General features: G+C 42.4%; 1 protein-coding gene across 4 annotated transcripts; it reads right to left on the reverse strand.

Moving 5' to 3' along the window:
• Positions 1-1,696: 1,696 nt before the first annotated feature.
• CASP8 (caspase 8) lies at positions 1,697-23,565 on the reverse strand. Of its 4 annotated transcripts, none has more exons than XM_074911285.1 (8): positions 7,190-7,506; positions 6,509-6,614; positions 5,190-5,328; positions 5,039-5,095; positions 4,673-4,740; positions 3,993-4,128; positions 2,483-2,984; positions 1,697-2,186 (listed from the first exon to the last, which is right to left on the reverse strand). In XM_074911285.1, exons 1-8 carry the CDS (start codon positions 7,495-7,497, stop codon positions 2,051-2,053), a joined length of 1,452 nt encoding a protein of 483 aa, XP_074767386.1. In that variant the 5' UTR covers positions 7,498-7,506; the 3' UTR covers positions 1,697-2,050. The 4 variants fall into 4 exon arrangements, with proteins under 4 accessions (XP_074767386.1, XP_074767389.1, XP_074767388.1 ...); XM_074911286.1 differs by lacking the exons at positions 1,697-2,186; positions 2,483-2,984; positions 3,993-4,128; ... (3 more) ...; positions 6,509-6,614; positions 7,190-7,506 and adding exons at positions 11,872-12,862; positions 13,637-14,126; positions 15,175-15,286; ... (3 more) ...; positions 19,016-19,345; positions 22,096-23,565; XM_074911288.1 differs by lacking the exons at positions 5,190-5,328; positions 7,190-7,506 and having other exon boundaries at positions 6,509-6,608.
• Positions 23,566-23,604: the final 39 nt, after the last annotated feature.

Genomic DNA, 23,604 nt, shown 5'->3' on the forward strand with positions numbered 1-23,604 from the left:
AATTGTGTTTATAGTTAAGATTTTAGGCTGTCAGATTACCTGAGGATCTGTCCCTACAATCTTAACTCTGAACTGAGAACAAGACAGCACCAAAGGGAGGGACACAGTGATGGTACCCCAAGTCAGTGTGAGCCAGAATTGCCTGCCTCCTTTCTATGAACAAGTGATTGTGGAGCTGCCAGACTCTGAACTGGCTAGATGTCAGCTGCTTTGTAGGAGGAGACTAATGGTGGAGATTGATAACTGACAGATTTGATTCCTAACTGATGAATTCCTTATCAGATTCATAACTCATTATATGAGGATATTCTTGGTAAGACCTTGTTTATGGTATGTGTTCAATCTTGCTGGAACCCTAAATTATTTTACCATGAATGCCTGAGACAACTAGTTCCTTGAACGTAGCTAACTGTATTGGGTGTATCCTCTTCCCTTTGCTTGCTAAGGAAAAAGTCTGTGTGAGCATGCTGTCAGTCAGACATCTCTGACTTCAGAATCTCTTGGCTCACTTAGATTTTGTCAGCAATGCCGACCAAAGAAGATCCAGCTTTCCCCTCTAACGGAAAGGGAACTGTGAAAGTCCAGTACCTCTGATCTGCCTGATCCCTGGCTGGAGCCAGTGTGACAGGCAGGGAGCCCACGAGGTACGCACAGAACTGGAAGTTGCTGAAGAACAGAGGTGACTTGTAAGAGGTAAAGTGCTGAGCAGTAGGCGTGGGGAGAGAGAGGATCTAGGTTAGAAAATCCCCCATAAAACAGGTTGCAGTAATTATTTTGCCCATGAAGTAATATGCTTGTTTGCTGCAGTTTCTATTCAATATTTTAAAAAATAAATATGGGTTTCTTTCTCTTGGATTGCACATTTCTTGCCATGCCCAAGTAACAGACAAACTTCTGTATATAAGCTGTCCTTGCTTCAGCACAACTCTTAATGGTTTCGTGATGAATCCCTAAACAAGCATCAACAACTATCTTGGAAAATTATTCCTAAAATCTGGAAGCACAGATTTGCCTGTTTCTGTAACTGCTTGCTGCATGTGCCGCTTGTTAAGGTTCTAATTGTTCTCAGTCTATTAATCTCTTTGCTGTTATCTTCACAGACACAAACTGGTACCAAAGAGAGAAAAAATATTTAGCACAGGAGTCCAGGGAAGGATTTACTCTTAAAATAACTCCAGTGAGGATCTACCGGTGTAGTTAAATAATCACCTGCACTGATATCATTAATGCTGAAAGCTGAAACAAGGGTGTAACAGAATTAACATTTCAAAACAAAACAGAGAGACTAACGAAGCTTTAGCTTCTACTCAGAGCTTGTCAAACTCCCTGTCCTATGTGCACACTAATGACAGAAGGCAATACAAAAATGTTTCTAAGGAGCTGGGTACTTATCTACCGATTTCTTCTTTTGCTGTGCTTAGAACTGAGAGACTCAAAGATCAGAAACATAAGTGAACACAGGGTCACTGGACATCTTCAAACATGAAGCTCTACGTCAGCACCTGCTATTCACTATTAAGAGCACTCTGAAATGCAGGTCACAGCCACATCCTGCTGAGGATGCTGAAGGATAAGTGCTTGACTTTTCCTTGAGGTGTACCAAGACACTAGGAATGAATGATTTTAAGTGGTGGGGAGAAGTAACAAACCACAGTGATGTGAGCTGATTATATCCTATAAAATTCGCAGCACTCCCACCTTTATTTTGCAGAAGTTAGGCATAAAACACACAAGGCCTCATAGGAGTTATCTTTCCAATGCAAATTTTAAAAGAAAATTGCAACAGCAATGTGGTACAGCTGATAGAGGACACTAAGCATATTTTAGCTAGCAAACTACAAATTGGAGACCAGCTCAGAAATGCTCTCAGGTATGAAACGTCACACATACTAACACAAGTTTCTTAAGGCATTTGCTCCCCAGCTGTTTCTTCAATAAAAACATTTGCTCTTGTGGTAAGAGCAGACACTGAGAAGTCTGTTATGTTTTTAGCTGATACCAGCCGATTCCAGGGTGCTGCAGCTCCCTCTACCATGCAGTTCCCTCCCATTTAGTTGACAGGAAAGATGAGCTTTTTCCTCAGTGTGAAACTGGGCTGTGGCATCTGCTTCTCTGCATTCGGCTCGCAACTCTTTCTGCTCACCTCTTGATTCACTGCTGTCAGGATGGTAAGAATATCTTCTCCTCTGCAAAAACACAAGTACGTTTTGTATTAGGGAGGTAGTTAATATCAGAAAAATTACCACGTTCTTATATACCTTGAGCTATACCAGTGCTAACGGCTCCTGTTTTAAACAGGCTTCAAAACAGTTTTAGCTAAGCTGCTTTGAAAAGTCTGCATGGTGTTGCTCTGTCCTACGTTGCTGTTTTCACTCTGAGCAAGCACTCCCACTGCATATCCTCTACCTCTGCATCCAAACGCCTGTTATTCAAAAGGAAAATACAGGTGTTGCCAAAACCAAGCTTATGGAAACATAATTACCGAGGACAGCTGTACTCCAAGTGCTGGCACAATGCCTGTATATACCAGGTCCCCTGCCGTGGGCTTCTGTAGGAAACATAATCTTGAAGTGTAGCCATGCCCAAGAGGAAGTCTGCCTCTGCAGGGATGCAGTCGAGCTGAAATCCTGCATCTGTTTCTACAGAAGAATCTTGCTCTCCAGAATCTGTTTCAATGGTCACACCTTTCTGGCAAGCATCACCTTGGCAGGCCTGAACAAAAAAGACTTTTGGTTTTCCAGCAAGTGAGTGGCAATTCTGTCCAGTGAAAGAAGTGGTCAGTTCTTGGATAGGTACTTCCTGCCCATCAACACCATATACAATGCCTTTTTTCCCATGAGACAGAATACAGCAAACAAAACAGTCTTTGTCCTTGTGGTCTTCGCACCGGTAGATGTTCACAATCTTACGGATTTCCTCTGCAGTGAGGTCTTTATATTCTGCTATTGTAAAATGAAGTTTGCTAAAAACTCTTCTCAGAGCCGCTGGAAAGAGAAGGAGAATTGGAGCCGTTTCATTATATGATTGTTGGACTCTGCGATTGCAAATTGCATTTCTAGAGATAAACAATCTTTTTTTAAAAATCCTGCTACACTACCATCCTGGTAGTTACATTCCTGCTCTGAAAATAATCTAGTAGTCTAATGTCTAATCACATCTCTACTGAGTTCCCTAACTCTCATTAAAAGGCTTCCTTGAAGTCTTGCTGTTTACTATCACTCTGTCTGGAAAGCACGCAGAACTATTAAGAAAGCTGTATCTCCTTCACCCACCCACTTTACAGCTCGTCCCTTGATCTCTCGAAAGGTGCTGAACAGTGCAGTTGCTTTACCCAAGAGGAGAGGGCACTACCCATCTGGGTAGTATCTGTGTCACAGGAGGAGAAACCTTGCACTCTGACTCATGAATTAAGTTGGAGTTCAATTCAATCTGGGAAAGCCCATTGATGGATCTTCTCTCTTGGTACAGATAGTGCAAATACAGCCGTCTCACAGACCCTAGGGCCTGTAATGAGCTATGCTGCTGCAGGACAGCCTGCTAAAATCAGGAGCCCTGAATAGCAAGGTAATCAAGTCCCTAACTCCAACATCCTCCCTCTTTTTTTTTTTTTTTTTTTTAAATGTTGGATGTTAAACAACTAACACCCAGTTCTGGTTCAGCAGTTTCTGATTCTGCATATATTAGAAATAGTATGCATAAGGCTGATACAAAGCTAGCCTAGCTTGTAAAGTCCAGGCTGAGATGGTTGCTTAAGATTGCAGTAAACTCGGTGCAACATCAAAATGCTAGCGAATTGCTCTGAGTCAGCCAGTAAACACTTGATGAATTGATTAGGGTTTGTCAGCATAGGAAACTGAGCTGACTCAGCCCACTTTCTCGGATAAAAAAGTATCTGAGAAAGGGAAGACTGAAATTCAGACCTTTAGTACAGAAAAAGAAATGAGGTTTCTATTTTTGAAGATACGCAATCTCATCTTTAATGTTCGCTGTACCTGCATCTACAGCTGTCCCATTCCGATCCTTCAATTTTTTTGGTTCTGGCACTGCTTCCCTGGCTTTTGCAAAATTGTGATTATTCAGGATCAGGCACACTCCACGGGGTCTGCTAGTCATTTTGTAAGCTTCAAGCTGTTGAAAAGAAAGACTATTGGTGAAACTACTGTACTCTCCTCCAGGTGCTTCTCAGCCCTCACTAGTAGCACAGCAGGGTAAAGAGCCGGCCAGCTTTCTCTCCAGGCAGCTCTCCCTATACAGCTTTGCTCCCAGGGCCTGGCAGTACACTGCCCCACCGCCTCTGGGAGTCTGTGCACCGCACAACAGCACCCCCCTCCCCCAGACCCACACCATCATGCTCAACCCACACGGGGTGAACCCACACAGGGTGCTGCATTCACCCACTTCTCCATGCCCAGCCATCTGTCAGCTGCGTATTTCCCAGTATAATAAACTCGGCCTAACTTCCCACCCTTGCAAATGTTTCTGAAGTTTTAATGCTAAAAGAGCTGCTGCCTGTGATTTAGCTTCAGAATAAAGGCTGCTACAGAGTGGTGCATTTTTGTTTTTCTAGACAGTGCTTTTAACAGTTCAGCATAAACAGCTGTTCAACACCTCATGGAGGGATGATCGCTTCTAAGACAAAATTATGACATTTCTAAGAAACAATCTGACTTACCTGGGAAGATTCATTCCAACTGCCAGGAGAATCAGGCGCCACAGATGACGCCAGCCATCTGGCATGACCTGAATACAATCAAAAAAGTTTAAGTACAGAATGTAGCACTAGAGAAAGAAAAGAAGCTCTGTGCCTATTCTCATTCTCCACAAGTACCTCCTGGGGTAAAACTGTTCTCTGAAAACACTGAATTGTGGTTGAATGGCTGTTCCTGTTAGCTATAAACCACCAGATAGCCAATTAAAGGGGAGTAAAATGTATTGTGATCGGTAAGTAAGTAACTGGATACTTGATCACTTTTTCAAGTCCAAAAGCTGAAGAAGAGTAAAAAAATCTAAACATCAATTTTTCGAGAGTTTCAATTACCTTCAGGGCCTCTTGTGCTGCCCCTCTGTTCCTCTGGAATGAGCATCTCTTCTTCACCTGAAAAGCATTCAGTGTTAGTCCTGTATGACACCAATAAGTCACTTTAAGAATGACTATGGGAGAGAGGCCTTTTTGGTTTGTTTTGTTTTACCAAATAGGTTTAATTCATACTCTTCAATTCTCTTCAACAGGATGATGTTAATTTCTGCACAGAGACTCTTCAGCGTACTTAGGTTGTCTTCTCCCAAAATCCCCTTCTTCTCCATCTCAATGAAAACGTCGAGCATTGTCTGGGTAATCAGAAAGGTAGTCTGCTCTTAGCACACATCCATGCTGTCACTGGAAGGGAAGCTGCAGCATGTGCATGCGCACCCAAGCTTAAATGTACTGTACTGACAGCACATGCAACCCACAAAGTCAGTTCAGCTGACTGGTAGCTCAGTTGAGACCTCAGCTGAGCCAGTTAAACCTACTTCAACAAAACCTGTAAGTACAAACATCTTCTCAAAACATACTAATTTCCCTTCTGCAGTTCAGAGATGCTGAGATCTAACAAGATCTAATCCAGGAGATCTAATGGTGATCATGAAGGAATACCTAAAGTCATTTTTAATGACTGCTTTCATTCATTTGACTTCCAGTGGTTATCTTGTGCACTTAACTGAAACACAACAATCACTGTAGTGACCATCTCGAGCAATGGTGAAAATGGGTATAACCACAGAGTATGGTGTTGAGATTGCTCAGAAGCAAAAGGGGACCCAAGCAACAGGAGCTCCTGCCAAACAGTGAGTGTCAGAGCACAGTGGTCACGATGGTCTCTCCTCTCAGAAAAGAGGGAAAATGCTAAAAGTTTTCATTAGACAGAACCAAGTAACCAGCAGTCAGAAGTGCAGGCTGAGATAGCATAAGAGCAGCTGGAGCTCCCACAAGGTTATTTGTAAGCGCCTGGACCTTAGCCTTGGTAAGGATCTATTGCTTAGATCCATATTTTCTGAGTTTGGAAATAAAAAGAACAAAAGCATAAAGTAATAGCCACAGAGAGTGCTTTTCTGTGTTTGAAAATGGCTTAGAAAGCAGCTAAAAGAAAATCGGTTGGACAAGATGAATGAACGTGCTCATCAGCCTTCCACTGATCAAATCCACCGAGTCCCCTAAGTCCCGTACGGTGCATGGACATGAAGGACTGTGCCCCGCGCAGGGCTGGCCCGTGCTCTCTGGGCTGTGACGCTGTTGCCAAAGCTACGCATAACACTTGCACAGACAAGTCCCATATGCACTGGAAGGCCTATAATCCCAAGTGCACTCTTTTTCTTACGGTTTTCACCATAAAAAGGGTGACACCATCAAAAGAGTACCACCACAAAAAGAGTAACACCATAAAGAGAATGACACATATTCTCCTCATGGCAACCCAGCTGCCTCTGTAGATTATAATAAGCATAAAAAAAAAATAAAATAATTTCTTACAGTCTTAGGGTTTAGTCTGCATTTTGGTAATTCTTTCCCCAAAAGAAACTTGAAAGACTTCAGTTCATATTCGGTGATGTCTTCTGACAGCTGAAAGAGTAGGTATCTAGAAAAAGAAGTGGAGGACACATTTCATCGTGTTGCCAAGCACATCCCTTAGCACAATTTACCACTGTACTGTTGAACTGTTCCCTTCAGCTCCACCCCCAAGCACATGCCCCCTTTTTTTCCTTTTTAAATGGGGGGATGTCAGTCTCAGGACAGCCTGAAGTCAAACCATTTTCAGCTGCAATTAAAAAGATCTCAGCTTTTCCTAAAATCAAAACCACGCTGAAACTTTCTGGAGTTGGAAACAGACTCACACCAGTCACTTAATCACACTACGCAGCACACGGGCAGGGAGGCCGGAGGGGGGGCGCTGGTTAAGTATTTCGGAAAGGCGCAGCTTGAGTTTTCTCCCTTTTCCCGGACAGAAATTTCAACTTTCCGTACGGCTTGCGCCTGCCTTCTCTTGGAAGGCGCTTGTGTGCTCCCAGCCCTTAGCCTGGTGTTCAAATGCCGGTGAAAGCTTACACCGACCCCTCGAGAAGGGCAGCCGGTCCCAGAGAGCGAGCTGCTCCCGGCTGAGGCTCGGCTCGGCAGGGTCCGGCCGCCCCGCGCCCCGGGCCGCCGGCCGCTCACCTGTAGGGCGACACCTTCGCCCTGCCCGGGATCTGAAGCTCTCTCTCCATCTCCTCCCGGCTGGAGCCCAGCTGCGCTTCCAGGAGGTCGATCCGCCCGACCCGGTAGAGCAGCTCCTTCAGGAAGGCCAGGCTCCCCGCCTCAATCATATCTTTCTCCTGCAGCACTTCGAAGAAGGCCTTGGGCTCCTGGATGGCTTCCAGCCTCCTCATGGGGACGTGCTCCAGGCTGAGGAACTTGAGAGCCGCCAGCTCGGCCTCGTCCAGCTCCTCGCTGACCACCAGCAGCCGGCGCCTGGGGAGCTCCATGGCGGGGAAGCTGAGGGCGCCGCCCCGCCGCCCGCCGCGCTTCCGCCTGCCGCCGGGCCGGGGCGGGCAGGAGGCGGCGCCCGGGGCCCTGGGAGCTGCAGCTCCTCTGGGTTTCTGGCTTAAACCAAAAACCACCACAACTTAAAAACCGCGCGTCTGCCAGAGAGGACTCGTCTCAGACACATTTTAGGCCGCCTCCGTCCACAGTTATGAAGCGCTGACTATTCTCAAGTCCATTCCTGAGAAAACTGAACCTACTAGTGCAGGTCTAAGGCCTCCCTCCCTCTGCCCGGGCTTTTCCTGCAATCACCTCTCTCTAGTTTAAAGGCACTCACAATTCATTGCCATCTTAATATAAACAGAAAGAACTCATAACGCTCGATTTCCTCCTTGCCAGCCTTTTGGTGCTGCCGGCAGGCGATGCAGCACACTCTACTCAGGTGTTCGGCCCGGTACCCTTACAGCCGTGAAGCAGCTCCCTTCCCACCCCTCCCAGAGCTGCTGAAGACCCTTCTAGCAACAGGAGCAGGCTTGCAGGAGCACTGTGCGATGGTGCAAGACCCTGGGATGATGTACCGCCTCTGATACGCCTTCTGGTGCAGCACCCTCAATAGATGGCATTTCACAACCACGGGAGGAAGAAGAGATTTTACCAGCTGGCATTTCATCCTTCTGAAAATGAGTATTAACACCTTCATGCTCATCTTGAGCAGAACAACCCTCAGAGCACCCATACTCTCCGGATAAAGTGTTCTCACTAAGCACTGCTTTAAAACCAGAGTCCCTTCCCGCCCCCCCCCCCCCAAAAACAGGAAAAAACGGTTTGACAATATATTAAGCAGAAACTTTGACATTGTCATCCTGGAAGTGGCTTATCAATACTCAAAACCCTATGTAAGATATGCCCTTAAGTCATGTTAAAACAAGCTCTTCCTAGTAAATAGACTGAAGGAGGTACAGATCCTTCTCTTTTCGCTGGTAAATCTGGACAGATCAGGCCTAAGCACAAAGTGGTTATACAAATATAAAACTAACGCAAAAGACCCAGGCCCAGAAGACATGTCCAGAATAATGTTCCACCTAGCTAGAAATGTATTACAGTTGGCACCCACAAAAGCCAGTCATGTTTGAGGACTGGGGAATTCCTGTAGCTGTCAATAACAGAACATGTATGGTGACAAGCAAAGGACACAACACACAGATATTAGTATCTGGGAAATCCCACAGATCTGAACTGTATTTTTTAGTGCATAGAAGTAATTGCAGACTAAACATGCCATTCTCTGTTCATAATTTGACATATCTCTAGTTGAAAAGAGGCAGATCTGAGTAATTTCAGAAAGAATGCGCATGTTAGTTAAGGATCAGAATAAAAAGGGTAAACAGCAACAGCTGAACACCCAACATGTCCCGAGAAAAACCCAGCTCTGGAGGCCCTGTTCATAGCTTAATCTCCTAAATGATGTGTATTTTGTTTCCACTGCTCTCTGAGCTTCACAGATTCCTGCAGGAGATATTAGAGATCACAGACATAGTCAACAGCTTAACTAATCAAAACTCAACAGTACCTGAATTTTGCAGCACTTTGAGAACTAATAGTGAACCATTATATAGGTGGTGGGAAAACACATACGTACAGCAGCTTGTGCAATGGGAGAAGCTGGCAGCAATTTGAACATGGGCAGGCTCCTTACACGTACCACAAACCCATCCCAAGAACAGCACATGAGCAAGTCACCCTGAAACCATTACAGAGGAGAGGATGACAAACTTCCCACAGAAGGCAGGTGTAAACACTGCTCTGGGAAACTGGTGTTAAACTGAACAAATAAGTAAAAAGGTGCAAATGACTGGGCGGGGATTCATGCCACTGAATAACATTATTTCAGCCTCTGCAGCGAACAGTCCTCCCCAACTCTTCTAAGCATTTCCCTTTTCAAACAGCATCAGGACTTCAACTCACCAACTTCACTTTCCTACCAACCTTGTGACTCCACTTCATGGTGGCAGTGCTTCCGCTTGCTGAAAACAAAGCACAGAACTGAGAGCCAGGATTGTTTTGCTATAGCATTTGGCCTCCCAGCCAGGAGTTGAAAAAAAAGGGAGGACAGGCAAAGTAACTATAGCTGAGGGCCTTCAGAAAAGAAAGGTGATTGCCCCTCACCATTCTCTAAGTTGTGCTACAGAGGAAAACCAGAAAATTGCAGACCCGACTTCCTTCTTACCTCTCAGTTCTGTGGGAGGGCCACAAATAAATGCAAGAACATATCGGCCATCCTGCCGCAGGCCTGTGTGAGCATACTTTACTCAGAACCGTAAAACTGAAAGTGTTTTCTCTTTCCTTGATCACTGCAGGAGTCACGCATAAATTCACAGTATGGCTACTTCCTGCAGTACTTCCAGAGGATTTCTCTCCCTTTTAGCAGGTCTTCATCAGCAAGCAATAACGTTAGCTATGGAGGTGGCCTGATTTTAAAAGGTGGAACAAAGTATCATGCCAATTTAATGGCAGGGTGTGAGTGACCAGCACAACTTCCCCCCCACCCAGTGGAGGACTGCTCAGAGAAGGGAGAAAAACCCAATGATCTCAGGGAAGAATGTATCTTAAAGAAAGCTCAAATTACCTCAACATCAGAGAAACCGGACGGTAACTTTAGTACCCTCATCAGGTACTTCAAGACAGTTAATAAAGAATAATGTCTTCCTGAGCTAGTCAGAGCAGCATGGGGGATGTCAATACATGGCTCAGCCCAACATAAAAGTATAAAACCTTTACAACTGATAAAACATTTAAACTTTGAAAGAGCAATGGGCTTCAGATGGCTTCAACCCATGTTCCATCATGACTGTGGATGCTCAGTGTCATGATGGTGAGCATACAGAGAGAGTAATGAGAATCACGTCTGTATTGTGATTCAACTTTATCTTGTGATTGATAAATTATGCTTGTGTTGTGATTTCAGTATGTGGCTGTATCACTCCACTACATCAAAATCCCATGTAGCACCAAATACACTAAATAAGTGAATCTGATATCAAATTCCTCCTCATGTAGAATATCTGAAAGAACTTGGTCTGTGAGTATTGAACTCTGACACAGAAATATGAAAAAACAAATGCTGTAGATTCACAACTTCTCTACTGGAGCAGCTGCCACCTTCCAGCAAGTTTCTCCCAGAAGATGCAGTTATTTCACTTAATCATAGACTGGTTTGTGTTGGAAGGGACCTTAAATCGAGTTCCACATCCCCTGCAGTGGGCAGGGACCCCTTCCACTAGCCCAGGTTGCCCAAAGCCCCGTCCAGCCTGGCCTTGAACCCTGCCAGGGAGGGGGCAGCCACAGCTGCTCTGGGCAACCTGTGCCAGTGTCTCACCCCCCTCACAGGGAAGAATTTCTTCCTTACATTTAATCTAAATCTACCTTTTCAGTTTAAAACCGTTACCCCTCATCCTATCGCTACACCCCCTGATGCAGAGTCCCTCCCCAGCTTTCCTGTAGCCCTCTTTAAGTACCAGAAGACCACTATAAGGTCTCCCTGGAGCCTTTTCTCCTCCAGGCTGAACAACCCCAACTCTCTCAGCCTAAGCTGTATTTCCTTATCATAAAACAACATTCACAAATCTAATTACTCACTTCATATCAGGGTCTCATTTATGAAAAAGTATAAAAATGTAAATAAATTGTTGCCACATTGCCTAAATGGTTAACCAAATGTCAGCCACAGAGCAGTATACCTCGTTAACACCTTCTGGTAAATTTTGCCACAAACAGCACTCTCATTTGCATAGTGCTTGTAATGTCTGTTTATTATTTATGAAACCTGTGTGAAGAGAGCTGTGACTCTAAGAATGGGCACTCTCCCTTTTACTTGGAAAGTGAAAAAGGGTAAGGGGAGCAAAATGCAACTGCCAACACATTGTGTGGAATTAGAAAAAAAAAGTTTCACTTCACAAGCAGGATTGAATAAAGGCTTTATGGCTAGACATGGATTTCCAAAAAAACGCAAACTGAAACAAATAAAAGTTACAAAGTATCTCAAATTTGTTCTTTATCTGGTTATAAACTCAAAAGGAATGTAGCCGTTAGAACAGCAGACAGCTCCCACATACCACCTACACATTGCTGAGGATGCAAGGTAAGAACAGCCTCACTGTCACCAGCTGCCATTATCGTGAAAGTCCTGAACTTAAATTTACTCTTTCCTACCATCTCTCCAGCTGCTAATGAAGGGATATCAATATGCTACCCCTCAGGCTGACAGACACTGAATACTTCAACAAGAGGAAAATAACTTCTGCTGAAGTGAAAGCATTTGTCATGCTAACTGTCCCTTGGTCAGTTCATCCAAAAGAGGAACACACCAAAACCAATGGTGATGTGAAAACAAAGAGTATTTATTACAACAGAAACAAGAGTCCACAGGAGCTAGAGTCAGCTGCCAGGAGGAGAAGGCATCTCAGAACAGTTGATCTAATGGCATGAAACCCTCCTTCCAGCAGTTGATAATCATCCAAAACAGACTGTTTTCAATGTCCCCTAAGAGCTCAGAGAAAAAAACACAGCTAGAACCCTTACTATTAAAAAACCTAAACAGCAATGCTGTAAACATAACATAACATTTACTTTGCCAAGTAAATTAGTAACATAAAGCAAACCAAGTATTTGGAGGAAAAGAACCAAGCTTGTATTATCATAATCATCTTTTTTTGGTCCTTCTGGATAGGGATGTTATTTTCCGTGAAAAATTACAGAGTTTCCAGACACAGCCAGTGATTCACCTCTGGATAAATAAGTTACAAACTTACACATGCTCCCTGGGAAGGGATCTAGCATTCTCAATCTATCTGTTCTTTTCTTCAGATTTCAGGGACTTACAACAACTTGGACAGAAATAGAATTTTCATTAGCATTTCCAATAACTTAAAAATCATACTACTTGGCAGTGCTTCCTTACTTGAAACTCGGACTGAACAGACTCCAGTGCTTCTGCAGGACAGAAAGCCACATCTGCACTCCCCCATGGCCTTACCAGACTGCTACAGATCCAGGTGCCAGGAGACTGATTAAACATAGGAATTAGAAAATGTAGGTCCCATGGCCTCTTGAAGAACTGGGGCTAAACTACACAGATCCAGATAATTTATCCTGCAAAATCTCTTCCCTGTGGAAGCCCATTTCAGATGTGATTCCTAATTGAGTGTATTCTTATTTTCCTACTTTTCAATTGACTGACATTATGGAATTTGGAAGATCAATTGCTTCCGTAGGGTTGATGTTATCTTTGGCATCTGCTTCCATCCGTTTAATACTCTTCTTCCCACTTCCTTGTTCACTTCTGTCAGGATGGTTATGAGATCCTTGCGGCTTGAACAAAAATGAAGAAAAGTTACATTGAAATACATGGTACTTGCAGCTAGGCCAAGAAGTTGATCTATGTTTGCTCCAATAAAGTGGTATCTCCGGGAAGGCTATTATCTTCCCCTCACCTTGACTGTCACTGAAATTGCACACTCCATTGTGTAACCACAGAATCCAGTGTGTTTGGGAAATAAAAGCAACCTCTGTGTAGCATCACTTTACCAGCAGATGCAGTGCCTTGCTTTGGTTATAGTCAGAAGAGCACACTAATGTGAAACAGAAACAAACATATGGATTCTCCATGCCCTCTTCTATAGACCATGAGAAAGTGATGTCTGAAGAGAAATTCTATTTTCTAAATCAAGTTTATGATGGGGATTGGAGGGAGACAAAATGAAAATTATGACTAAAGAACCCTGATTTTTTAATGTGTAGTCACACAACAAATTCACCTCTCATCAGGTGTCACTGAAAGAAAAATAATTTAACAGTCAAAGAATGTTAAAAAACATGCACACACACTTGTTTATGTGTAATGTTCCAGCATTACAACCCTGGTTCTGTCACAGGCAAACTAGGGGAAGTCACTTGTGCTTTGTTTGATCTGTACAAGGAAAAAAATGCCCAATTCCAGAATAATTACTGTTCTGCACTGTCCTGCAAGTGAAAAGTACTATATAGCACAAATGCAAAACACTGATGTTTCAGCACAGCATGCTTAGGTTATTATATGTATGTCTGCAATACTCCAAATGTACATGGATTAAAAATAGTACTTACAGTGGGCAAAGTGACTCCATCTTGTCACAGAGGCATTGAATGTAAACACTGCCCATCTCTGTACAGCGGTAGCACTCATAGTCTTCCACTGTAGCCATGCCAACCAGGATATCAGCCTGATCAGGAATGGAAGTCAGAGGGGTAGCATCTGTCTCAAGATGTCCAGAAAAGTCTTCTTTTACTGTGACAGCTGGATGACCTACAGAGCCTTGGCAAGCCTGGATGAAAAACAGCTTGGGTTTGCCAGCAAGAGAAGGACAATTAGATCCACTGAAGCAGGAGAGTAAATCTTTAATATTTACAAACTCATGATCAACGCCTTTTATTTTGTCTTTTTCACCATGGGAAAAAATGAAGCAAACAAAACAGTCCATGTTACTATGATCTTTTTTGCTGTATTCTTCAACTTTTGCATGCATTTGCTTTGCTTCTAGATCCATGTGCTCAACTGTCTCAAACTGAAGCCACTTAAAGACCCTCTTCACAGCCTCTGGGGAAAAAAAGTCAGAAGGCACTTGTCAGAAAAGTCAGAAGGCACTTTTGTTAAACATAGTGACAAGGAAGATGCTGAAACATCAGTATCTGTGCAGTAGATCAGATATAAGCAGAAGTGTTCAGATTCCACCAATAAACTCACCTGACTGACTCTTAAGCCTGCCAAATCTAATTAGAAAACCAAATCTAATTAGAATTTTAAAACACAACTGGGTTAAGCATCACATTATCTAAACCAAAACCAGATTTCATTATCTGATTAATCAGTACAAATCAGTGAAGTTTACTGTATTAAAGCAAGCTTAACTGTTCATTGCACAGTAATCTCAGATGCTTAAGAACAACATTTAGCAAGTTAAAGAAGAGGTACCTCTTTAGAATGACAAATTCTGCCACTCTTAAATGAAGTAGGTCCCTCATTCTGTAAGAATGATCAGTACAGCAAGAAAGAAGACAGGGTAACAAATGCTATGCTGACTTCTCAGCAAATGTTGACTTAATTGGTGTGTGGGCAGTGAGAAAGTAGCTGGGAAGCAAGCAGTCTGCAGACAGCCTGAATGGAGTTAGTGCAGTGATGTGTGCTTTCATGAAACTGATTTTACTTTTTTTAAGATAAACTCTTGTTTATCTTAAAAGGGACTCTTGCAGGAAGACAGGCTTTAAGGAAAATTACAAAGCAGTAGCATTTATCTGAGCATTAAAGAGAATGTAAAGACTTAAAAATATTACTCCATGATGGCTAAGAATTAAAAACAATCAAAAAGTGAAAAGGTGGAATAGTAATCCCTCCTTCACTATTTGGTACATATGACCAGTTAAGATGATGCTTTTTACCTAGAACAGAAAGTGGTTCCTTCTTTAAGTCATCATATAAACTGCTGAAGTGGCATATTTCCAATTTTTACTGTGACTGTCATTCCAGTTACTCTGGAGACAAAGGAGCTCAGTGGACATGATTCTTCTTCACAGGAAAGATTAGATGATTCTTTCAGAGAATTATCAGAGGAAAAAAAAAAAGATTAGTTGGATTAAAAGAGTTTTACCTCCATCTTTCACTGTTCCTTCTCTGGCTTCATATGGATTTTTAAAAATGTAGTTGTTAAGAATCACACAGTAACCATGGGGGTTATTTTTCATCTTATATGATTCCACAACCTGTAGAAACAAAGAAAGCAGGTAAAAAAGCAGTGCCAAGCATACAAAAGAGAAATACGTTACACACAGACTGTTGGTCCTTCATGTCCAAGCGCAAAAAAATCATGAGGCCAAGACAGAAGAAAGGAAAAGCCTACGAATACAAGCTAGCTACAAGGGAGAGGAATCTTCTTGGTCTCCCTGAATGCTCCTCCTCTCTCTCTGTGGTTAGGATGTAATTTCAGCATGGGAGAAAATGAGTATCCAGAAACACAAATTTGCACGTGCAGAGGAAAAGTTCCCGCACCCTACCACTCCCTCTGAGAGTCCTTGTGGGTTTCTAGTGAGGTAGCAGATTCTGTTGTTCCCTCCCCATCTGTCCAGAAGTATCCTGGCCAGGACTTTAATGTCCCAGTCTCCATTACTGTTAAGATTGGTTTTCTTCATACAACATCTACTCCTTCATTTCTTACCTAAAAGGTTGCTGACATCCAGTTCCTTACAAAGGAACAAGGTTCAGTCTTGCTTTGAAATAGAATTTGTTCCAAGGCCAACATATAAAGCCAGAACCCCTCCCTTTTAGCTCTTCCACCTGCTTAGTCTTAAGAATTCATGCTCCCCCCTCCCAGGAGTTGGATAAATAAAGGTGATCTTGAGGTACTTCTCACCAGGTGTGGTGTCACCCCCTCTGCTCCTTGTCCTGCTGAATGCACAGACTCAGACACTAGACAGTGGAGTTTTTCCTTAGAATCATTTTCTAAGAGGGAGAAAATAAACAGAACATTTTAGGACCAAAAAGATAAATCTTCCACTGTGTATATTTCAACACTCAAAAAAAACCAGTACAAGGAGTGAGGTGGAGGATGGGTTCCACATCACTGAGACACCATCATTTTGTAGAGCTGGGCCAAGCAGGGTTCCATTCTCACAGACTGCTGGTTATTGAAGCTGTGCAGAGCTGTGCTCCATTTCTTCTCTGCTCTTTTACTGGTAGCAAGATCCAGATAATAAAAGGCTGAATGTGAGCAATCACCTCAGGTAAGCCACTCACTAGCATCTCTACTATTGGATACATAAGTTAAAGAGAAGACACGTTTTCATACAGTGGTACACTACAGCTAGTTCATTTACTGCTGAGGCTATTGTCTTCCCCAGAAAAATCTACTGTTTGGGTGGACACACCAAGGATGCAGAATACCAGCATAATGGAAGATCTCCTCAAAGCAACAAAACGCTTCTTCGGATATAACTGTCTGAAACTAGTGAAGAAATCATCAAACTCATGACTCTACCCAAGGAAAGAAATCACAGTATCCCTTTTACAAGTTACACAGATGTGTTTAAATGGAATTTAATTGTCAGGGCAACAAGATCTAACAGACACTCTCTTTTTCTACTTATCAAGGGGGACAAAATAATAACAATACTACTAAAAAGCCAGTCCCCTGATACAGGGCTTGCTTACACCAGCCACCCTTGTTAATTTTCTTGTGAGACACCCTTGGCAATTTTCTTTTAGAGACACAAGCATAGGTCAGCAGCACAAAGACATGCTGGGGAAACTAGCTGGTACCTCTGCAGGGAACTGCATGGGCTGTATAGATGTGTCTAAGGAAACACGTCCTGAGTCATCCAAAAGGATGTTCTGGGGAAAAATTTAATGGGTCTCAGCTGTTGGTTGACACATCCTGTTTCCCAAAGAGTAAGGCCTAGCTGTGTGGTGTAAGAAGTCACCACCTCAGCTCCAACAGCCCAGATGTATCAAAGTCCTTGAAATTTCACATCTGGTAAAGAAAACTAATGGTTACACTTTAGCCAAGTACCTGGTCTGCAGGGATTTTGACTAAGACCAAACAGCCTGTCTAACAGAAAATGTTGACAATCTCCCAATACAAGTTTGCCCAAAACAACTGCCACTTCCAGTCTCTTTCAGTGACTGAAAAGCTATGCTGGTCCCAAACCAGCACTACACTGTTTCCTGAAGAAAAAAGTTGCATTTAAGGCAAAGAGAAGGGAGAAGAAGACAGACAAGGCACAGAAGATCTCTCTTTCAAGGAGAGCTACAAGAAGGTATGATGGGATAATGATGTAGCAGAAAACTTCAGAAACCACAGGTACCACAAGACCCGCTCTGCCTATCCTAGGATACTGTAAGGTCTCTCTCTTATCTCTGGACTCCTAAGATGACAAGGATGGAGACACAAAAAAAAACCAAACCAACAAGCCAGGTCTACTCTTAAGCAGCAGATTAAATAATTTACCTTTCTTTTTTTCTTCATAGATATCGATTTTTTTCTTTATGTCAGCCCTAAATCCCTTTAATATATTTTTCAGCATTGCCAGGTCATCTTCTTTAATGATCCCATTTCTTTCCATTTCCAGTAAGACCTTCAACATTGACTGGTAAAACAAAAACATATAACCCAAACTCATAGAGTGACCTTCAATAACTGCAGTATCAGGCAGTTCTGGACAGAGCAGAAGACAACACCCTCATTCCCAAAGACTGACCAGTTAAAGACCAATTTCTTTTTCCTCCAAACCTCATTAAAACAAGGGTCAGGATGCAATACAACCGAAGAAACATATCACTAAGGTTAAGACAGGATCATTAGAAACTGCCTACGGCTAGGTTGTCCTGCATGTTTCAGAAGTGCAAAGCACTGATGTGGATAACAACATGGCATCCGTGTTCAGATGAAGTGCTGTTACATCATTTAGCTGTGCCATTTTACATTTTCTAATACAGAAAAGGTGTTCAAGGCTAATTTTGGTTTTTAAAGCTCAATAGTCCACCAAACTGAAGGTAAATCTGCTAATTTTCCTATAGATGCTACAATACAAATAAGACTTTTAAGGAAGCTTCTTAATAATACCAAGCATTTTTATAACTCTGTTCATTATTTGCAAGTATTAAACTAGCTCATCAAACCTCTTAATACTTTTGTGTGTGAGTTAACAAAATGCTGTTACCCCAAACGAAAATAAAGAAAAAAATGTACCCAATGACACACAAAAATTTGTGGTTGAACTCACATTAGAACTCGATTTGCTGTCTCCAAAACATTATTTTTCCTCCAGCAAAAAATCACTCTTCCTAGATACAGCATATGTGCAAATGCCTTATAAATGCCAAACAAAGATGAAAGGAAGAGCATGATGGGTTTTGCAAGAAGAAAAGATTAGGAAGACAGGTGGTGGAGAGAAAATAGGAAGAGGAGAGCAAAAAAGGACAGGGAAAAGATACAATGAGAAAAAAAGGTTCCATTCTTTCACACAGCAGCTATCAGATAGTATCACAATTCTTTCCATGACAGATTTTAGTGACAGCAGACTGCTTTCCCTTTCCTTCCTTTTAGAACTAGCAGACTCTGAACGAGCCTTGCAAGAAACTTATCAAGATCACTTTGCATACGGCATTATCCTGGAGCTTGTTCTTTGGTATTAGTTTTTGGAGCAGGAACTTCACACTCTTGACATCTTCTGGAGTCAAGTCCTCTGCAATTCCATATAGCAGCTGCCTGGCAATAAAGAACAGAGGTAACTGAGTAAGAAATCTATGAGAAGTAGACACCACAGTTGCACATTTGAACTGCAAAATGTAAAACACACAATGGCAGGTAGTCATGCTGTAATAAATACAGTTTTGCTGGGATATTCATAAGACAACAATGCAGACAGAAAACAAGACAGTACACAACAGAACTGTTGTACGTTTTGCATGCAAAGGTTTACTACTTCTGTGTATACCTGTAGGCTGACACCTTTGCCCTGCCTGGGATCTGAAGCTCTCTCTCCATCTCCTCCCGGCTGGAGCCCAGGTGGGCAGCCAGGAGGTCGATCCGATTGATCCGGTAGAGCAGCTCCTTCAGGAAGGCCAGGCTCCCTGCCTCAATCATATCTTTCTCCTGCAGCACTTCGAAGAAGGCCTTGGGCTCCTGGATGGCTTCCAGCCTCCTCATGGGGACATGCTCCAGGCTGAGGAACTTCAGAGCTGCCAGTTCATCTGTGATCAAAGCCTCAGAAATGTCAAAAAGGAGTTTGCGGAAGTCTGTACTCATTTCACATCAGGATTTGGATCTAAACACAAACAAAAGTTGATTTGTCAGTAACAGTAGTGCAACAACATGATTATAAAAGGTATCACATCATGTAGTAGAGCCCAAAATAAATACATGCAATCAAGAGTACTTCAGCAGAGAGAAGTTGTCTTGCTATCATAGCTTTGATGCTTAACTCTTTCAGTTCTCTCAACTTAACAAGGAATATAAAAAACTCTGTACTAAGTAAAACTGAGAGAAAGTCATGGCTTCTTATGGTGTGTCTAGACAGTGGGAAGTACCCATGCACAGGAGGTACAATCCTGGCAGGCTGCTGCTGGTTTGGTTTTGTTTTGTTGTTTTGGGTTTTACTGAGGTTTGATCCCATTTGGGAGCAAGACCCACTTGCCAGTCTGAAAAATGAGACTGCCAGGTTTTACACCGTAACAAAGACCATCATAACAAAGAGTCCACGTGAGTATAACTTGTCTAAGCTATCTGGCTTTTCCTTTCTTTATACACTGCTTCTGACCCTGGTCAGTCTAGCCAAAGCACCTCTTCCTGTTTTGGATTATCTGCATCAAGTAAAATTCAGATCCCAGCTCTCAATCAATTTGTAATATTCAAATCAAATACAGATCATATCAACCCTTTTAAAAAGGCCAGGAGAATTCTTGTCAAACTAATTCTGTTTCACTAAGCATCAAATACCACGTCCCTTCTCCACCACTTCCTCCAGCAGCTTCAGAAATACTGAATTTGGCTTATGGTTCCAACTTTTGAGCACAAGAGAAAGTTAGAAAATATCAAGTACAAGCCATCCAACTATCTTACCCCGACACTTAAAAGACCCACCTCCACTGCTTCACTGGTGGGAAAACCATTTGCCACTTAATTCTTTCTGCCTTAGATCTAAGACACCTAGGAATCTCTGAAGAGAAACTATAGAAGCACATTCAGTAGAGGCCTCTTGTCCCACTGAACTCACTGGGAGACAGAAAAGTTGACAACAGCAAATCAAAACTTCCTACTCCAACACTACCGGAATATTAGGCAATCCATTTTTATGTTACTGCTACTGTAAATGTTTCGATGCCATGGCTAATAACTACATGGTAGCCCAGCTGACTAACTGAACCAGTACTACTGTAAATTCTTTAAAAAAAAAAAAATCAGCAGACAATTTTACTCCCCTCTCTTCCAAGGACCACTCTACAGCAAAGCAGTTTTTTGTGGCATGTCCTTGGTCAGCATTCTGTTAGTTGGCAAGAGCAAATACACAACATCTGCCTATCAAAAAACCTGATAAAACAGCAAAACATGTGTTGTGATGCAGCATACACAATTCATGCTCTGCCCCCTAATACTGTTTTCTTTAAATACATTCAAATGAAACTTTTAAACAGACTAGAATCCATTCCATTCAGCCCCTATCACCACAAAGCCACTAGTATCTGAATGAATCATATGTGCTTAACCTCATGATTCAATGATCTCAGATCTGACCATATATTTTTCTATCCCCACAGGAAAGAGAATAATACTTTCTTGGTAGCTAGTTATGAAGTTTCTTTCTTGCATAAATCATGCCTCTTTTAAGATACAAGGCATGTGCTTATAAATCTTTCTGGTAAAGGGAATTTTCATTCTTATTTCTCAAATGCTGTAAGTTTCAAAGCCACAAAATTACTGCAATTACCACAGATGTGCCACCTACACACTGCATTTAAGCCTGTCTATAAATACAGGGAGCGCACTAAACAATGTTTAATGGCTTCTTTTTTTCCCACTTTACTAAATTAAAGACACAACTGATACAACCATTTAATAATAAACAATACTATTACTACTATTATTATTATTACTATTATTTTTACATCACTTACATGGGAGGACAGGCTGGAGAACTGCTGGAACAACTCTGAAAAAAGTGAGACAGCCATAGTGTCCAGGAGAAGTACTGCTTTTTGTACTATGGTCTATATAGCCACATGACTTACAGAAAGTAGTAAGGTGTGGCCACAATGCAGCAGTTCCCTACTCCAGCTATCACAGTTCCGGTTTCAGGAAATTATTTATTACAGTGCTTGTGAGAAGACCTGGCAAATGAGCCACAAAAGTAACCAGGTTTTGCTTTTGTTTTAAAGGGACAGACTAAGCAACATAGCCAGGACTTTCTAGCATACAGCACAGCTTGGTACATCTTCTCCCATATATGAATCCTAATTAAAAGACAGTGAGGGAATGTGAATCAATTATATCTCTTCCCATTTAAAAATATCTCAGTCCCACTGTCCTGCTGTGTCACCAGATCCTCCACGACTTACCTCCTTTCTCTGAAATCCCTCTCCAACTCACACTAGCCTATTTTTGACATGCACTTTCATGGAAGATTATTTCCTAAATTAAAAAAAAGTCAACTATCAGCACCACATTCAGTAGCAGTACTCAGTGAATACAGGGAACTGCAAAGCTAAACATTAATTTGAAATTATTACTTCCCCACTTACAAGAGAATTTAAGCAATAACTTTTAGCATTTTCACTCTCTTTGAAGTACAGAACTCTGCCTTCAATAGTAAGGTTCTCAGTATGATCTACTGGTTACCGGCATCTTCCCTGCAGCAGGAAATACATGGTCAGTAATCAGTACAGCTACCAGGCTCTCTGGAGTTTGTGAAGTCAGGATTATGAGGAGAGACAGTTAAGAGAGCCACAATCTGCTGAAATTTTGCAATGAAATCACTGATTTCAAGCTATCTACCTTTATAAACTCAAAATTATAACATACCCTTTGATAGAATGAGGCATACAAAGTCCTTCCAAAAGACATACGCTAGCAACAGTTCAGAAAACGTGTCTGACTTATTTCACTGGCACAAGTCGTTGTTTTATCCAAAGGCTTGGAGCAGCACAGGACACCACAAGTGCTATCTGATCTTCAGGTCCAAAATGGTTCTGTCTTCATGTCATCCCAATGCCTCAGCGTCTCTCTTCCTGCATCAGATCCTCTGCGCCTTAACTGAATAAAGACTCCAGTTGCAGTTTGAAAGAGGAAGCATGCCCTGATCAGCACTGTGTGAAAAGTATTTCCAGACAAGACCAAGCCCAGGTTGGCTCTTTCCAGACAGAGGCTTCTCCCATCATGCAGCGGTCTCAAGGACCAGCCCTCCTGGCACTGTTCTTCCTCTTTGTCTTTACTGTTTCACTTCTTATTTCTTCCTCTCTCGCCCTTCCCCAAAATGTTCCTATCCTTTTGCTAACTTTCAGTCCTTCCAATTTCCCTCAGCTCCTCTGCACCTTGGTTTTGTCCCTTCAGCTTTCCCTAGAACTCTCAGTGACCCAATCTATTCCTTGTACAGCAGCCTGTCAAAAATTCATCTCTTCCAGAAAGGCTGGTCTTGAGGAAGCAAAAACGCTGAGGCTACTTGACTACTCAGCAACTGTAGTGACTGTGGCCTCTACTGGCACAAGGCAGGATACACAGCTCCTGCAGGATAGACAGCTCCTGCACAAAAACTGACGGTTAGGAGGGATGACATACCAGAGACTTACGGATGTTACAAATCCCACTTTAAGATCATGATCTTCCCAAGATACCAACTTCCCAACAGAAAGACCCTTTTCACACTAGTTCCACTTAAATGTCTAAACAGACTCTGTAGGTGGAGAGCATGCACATGTGCATATGCTTCTGTATGCCATCAGTAAGCCTTAACAGAAACTTGTTTGTTTGTTTGTTCTAGGCTGATTTCTTTCCGGCACATGTCTGTATTGCTAGAGTTACACTGAAGGTGTACAGTGTGGAGAGCAAAGAGCAATGAATATCTAAGTTTTATAAAAACCACTCACTCTCCCCCAAGACTTTCAAACTACTATTGTACAATACACCGCAGGAGATCACGTAGAAATGTCAACCAACCTTGCTGACTGGCAGGTGTGGTCACAGTGCTAAACCTTTGGGCTTCTGCTGACAGAGCACCACTGCATGCACCCAAGTATTACAGTGTGCAGCCATATAAACACAACCCTCAACACATACAAGCAAAATACACTGAAGAGTACAAATGGTAGTGTAAAATGTGTCTGAACAAACCTTATTATGAATGAGGGAGACTTTACCAGACTTTTACACTTCACAGGGAACTCAAGGCAGAACTCAGCTTAGACTCTTCTGACTGCCTTTACCTACCTACGATTTAACTGGAGATGACCCAGGCAGAAGTCTCTACAGAGAAAGCAACAAAACACGATGATGTTCTCTGTCTACGAAACTTAAAAATGAAAACAAGATCCGGCA

This window comes from Athene noctua, chromosome 7 (assembly GCF_965140245.1).
Source record: "Athene noctua chromosome 7, bAthNoc1.hap1.1, whole genome shotgun sequence".
Taxonomy (NCBI): domain Eukaryota; kingdom Metazoa; phylum Chordata; class Aves; order Strigiformes; family Strigidae; genus Athene; species Athene noctua.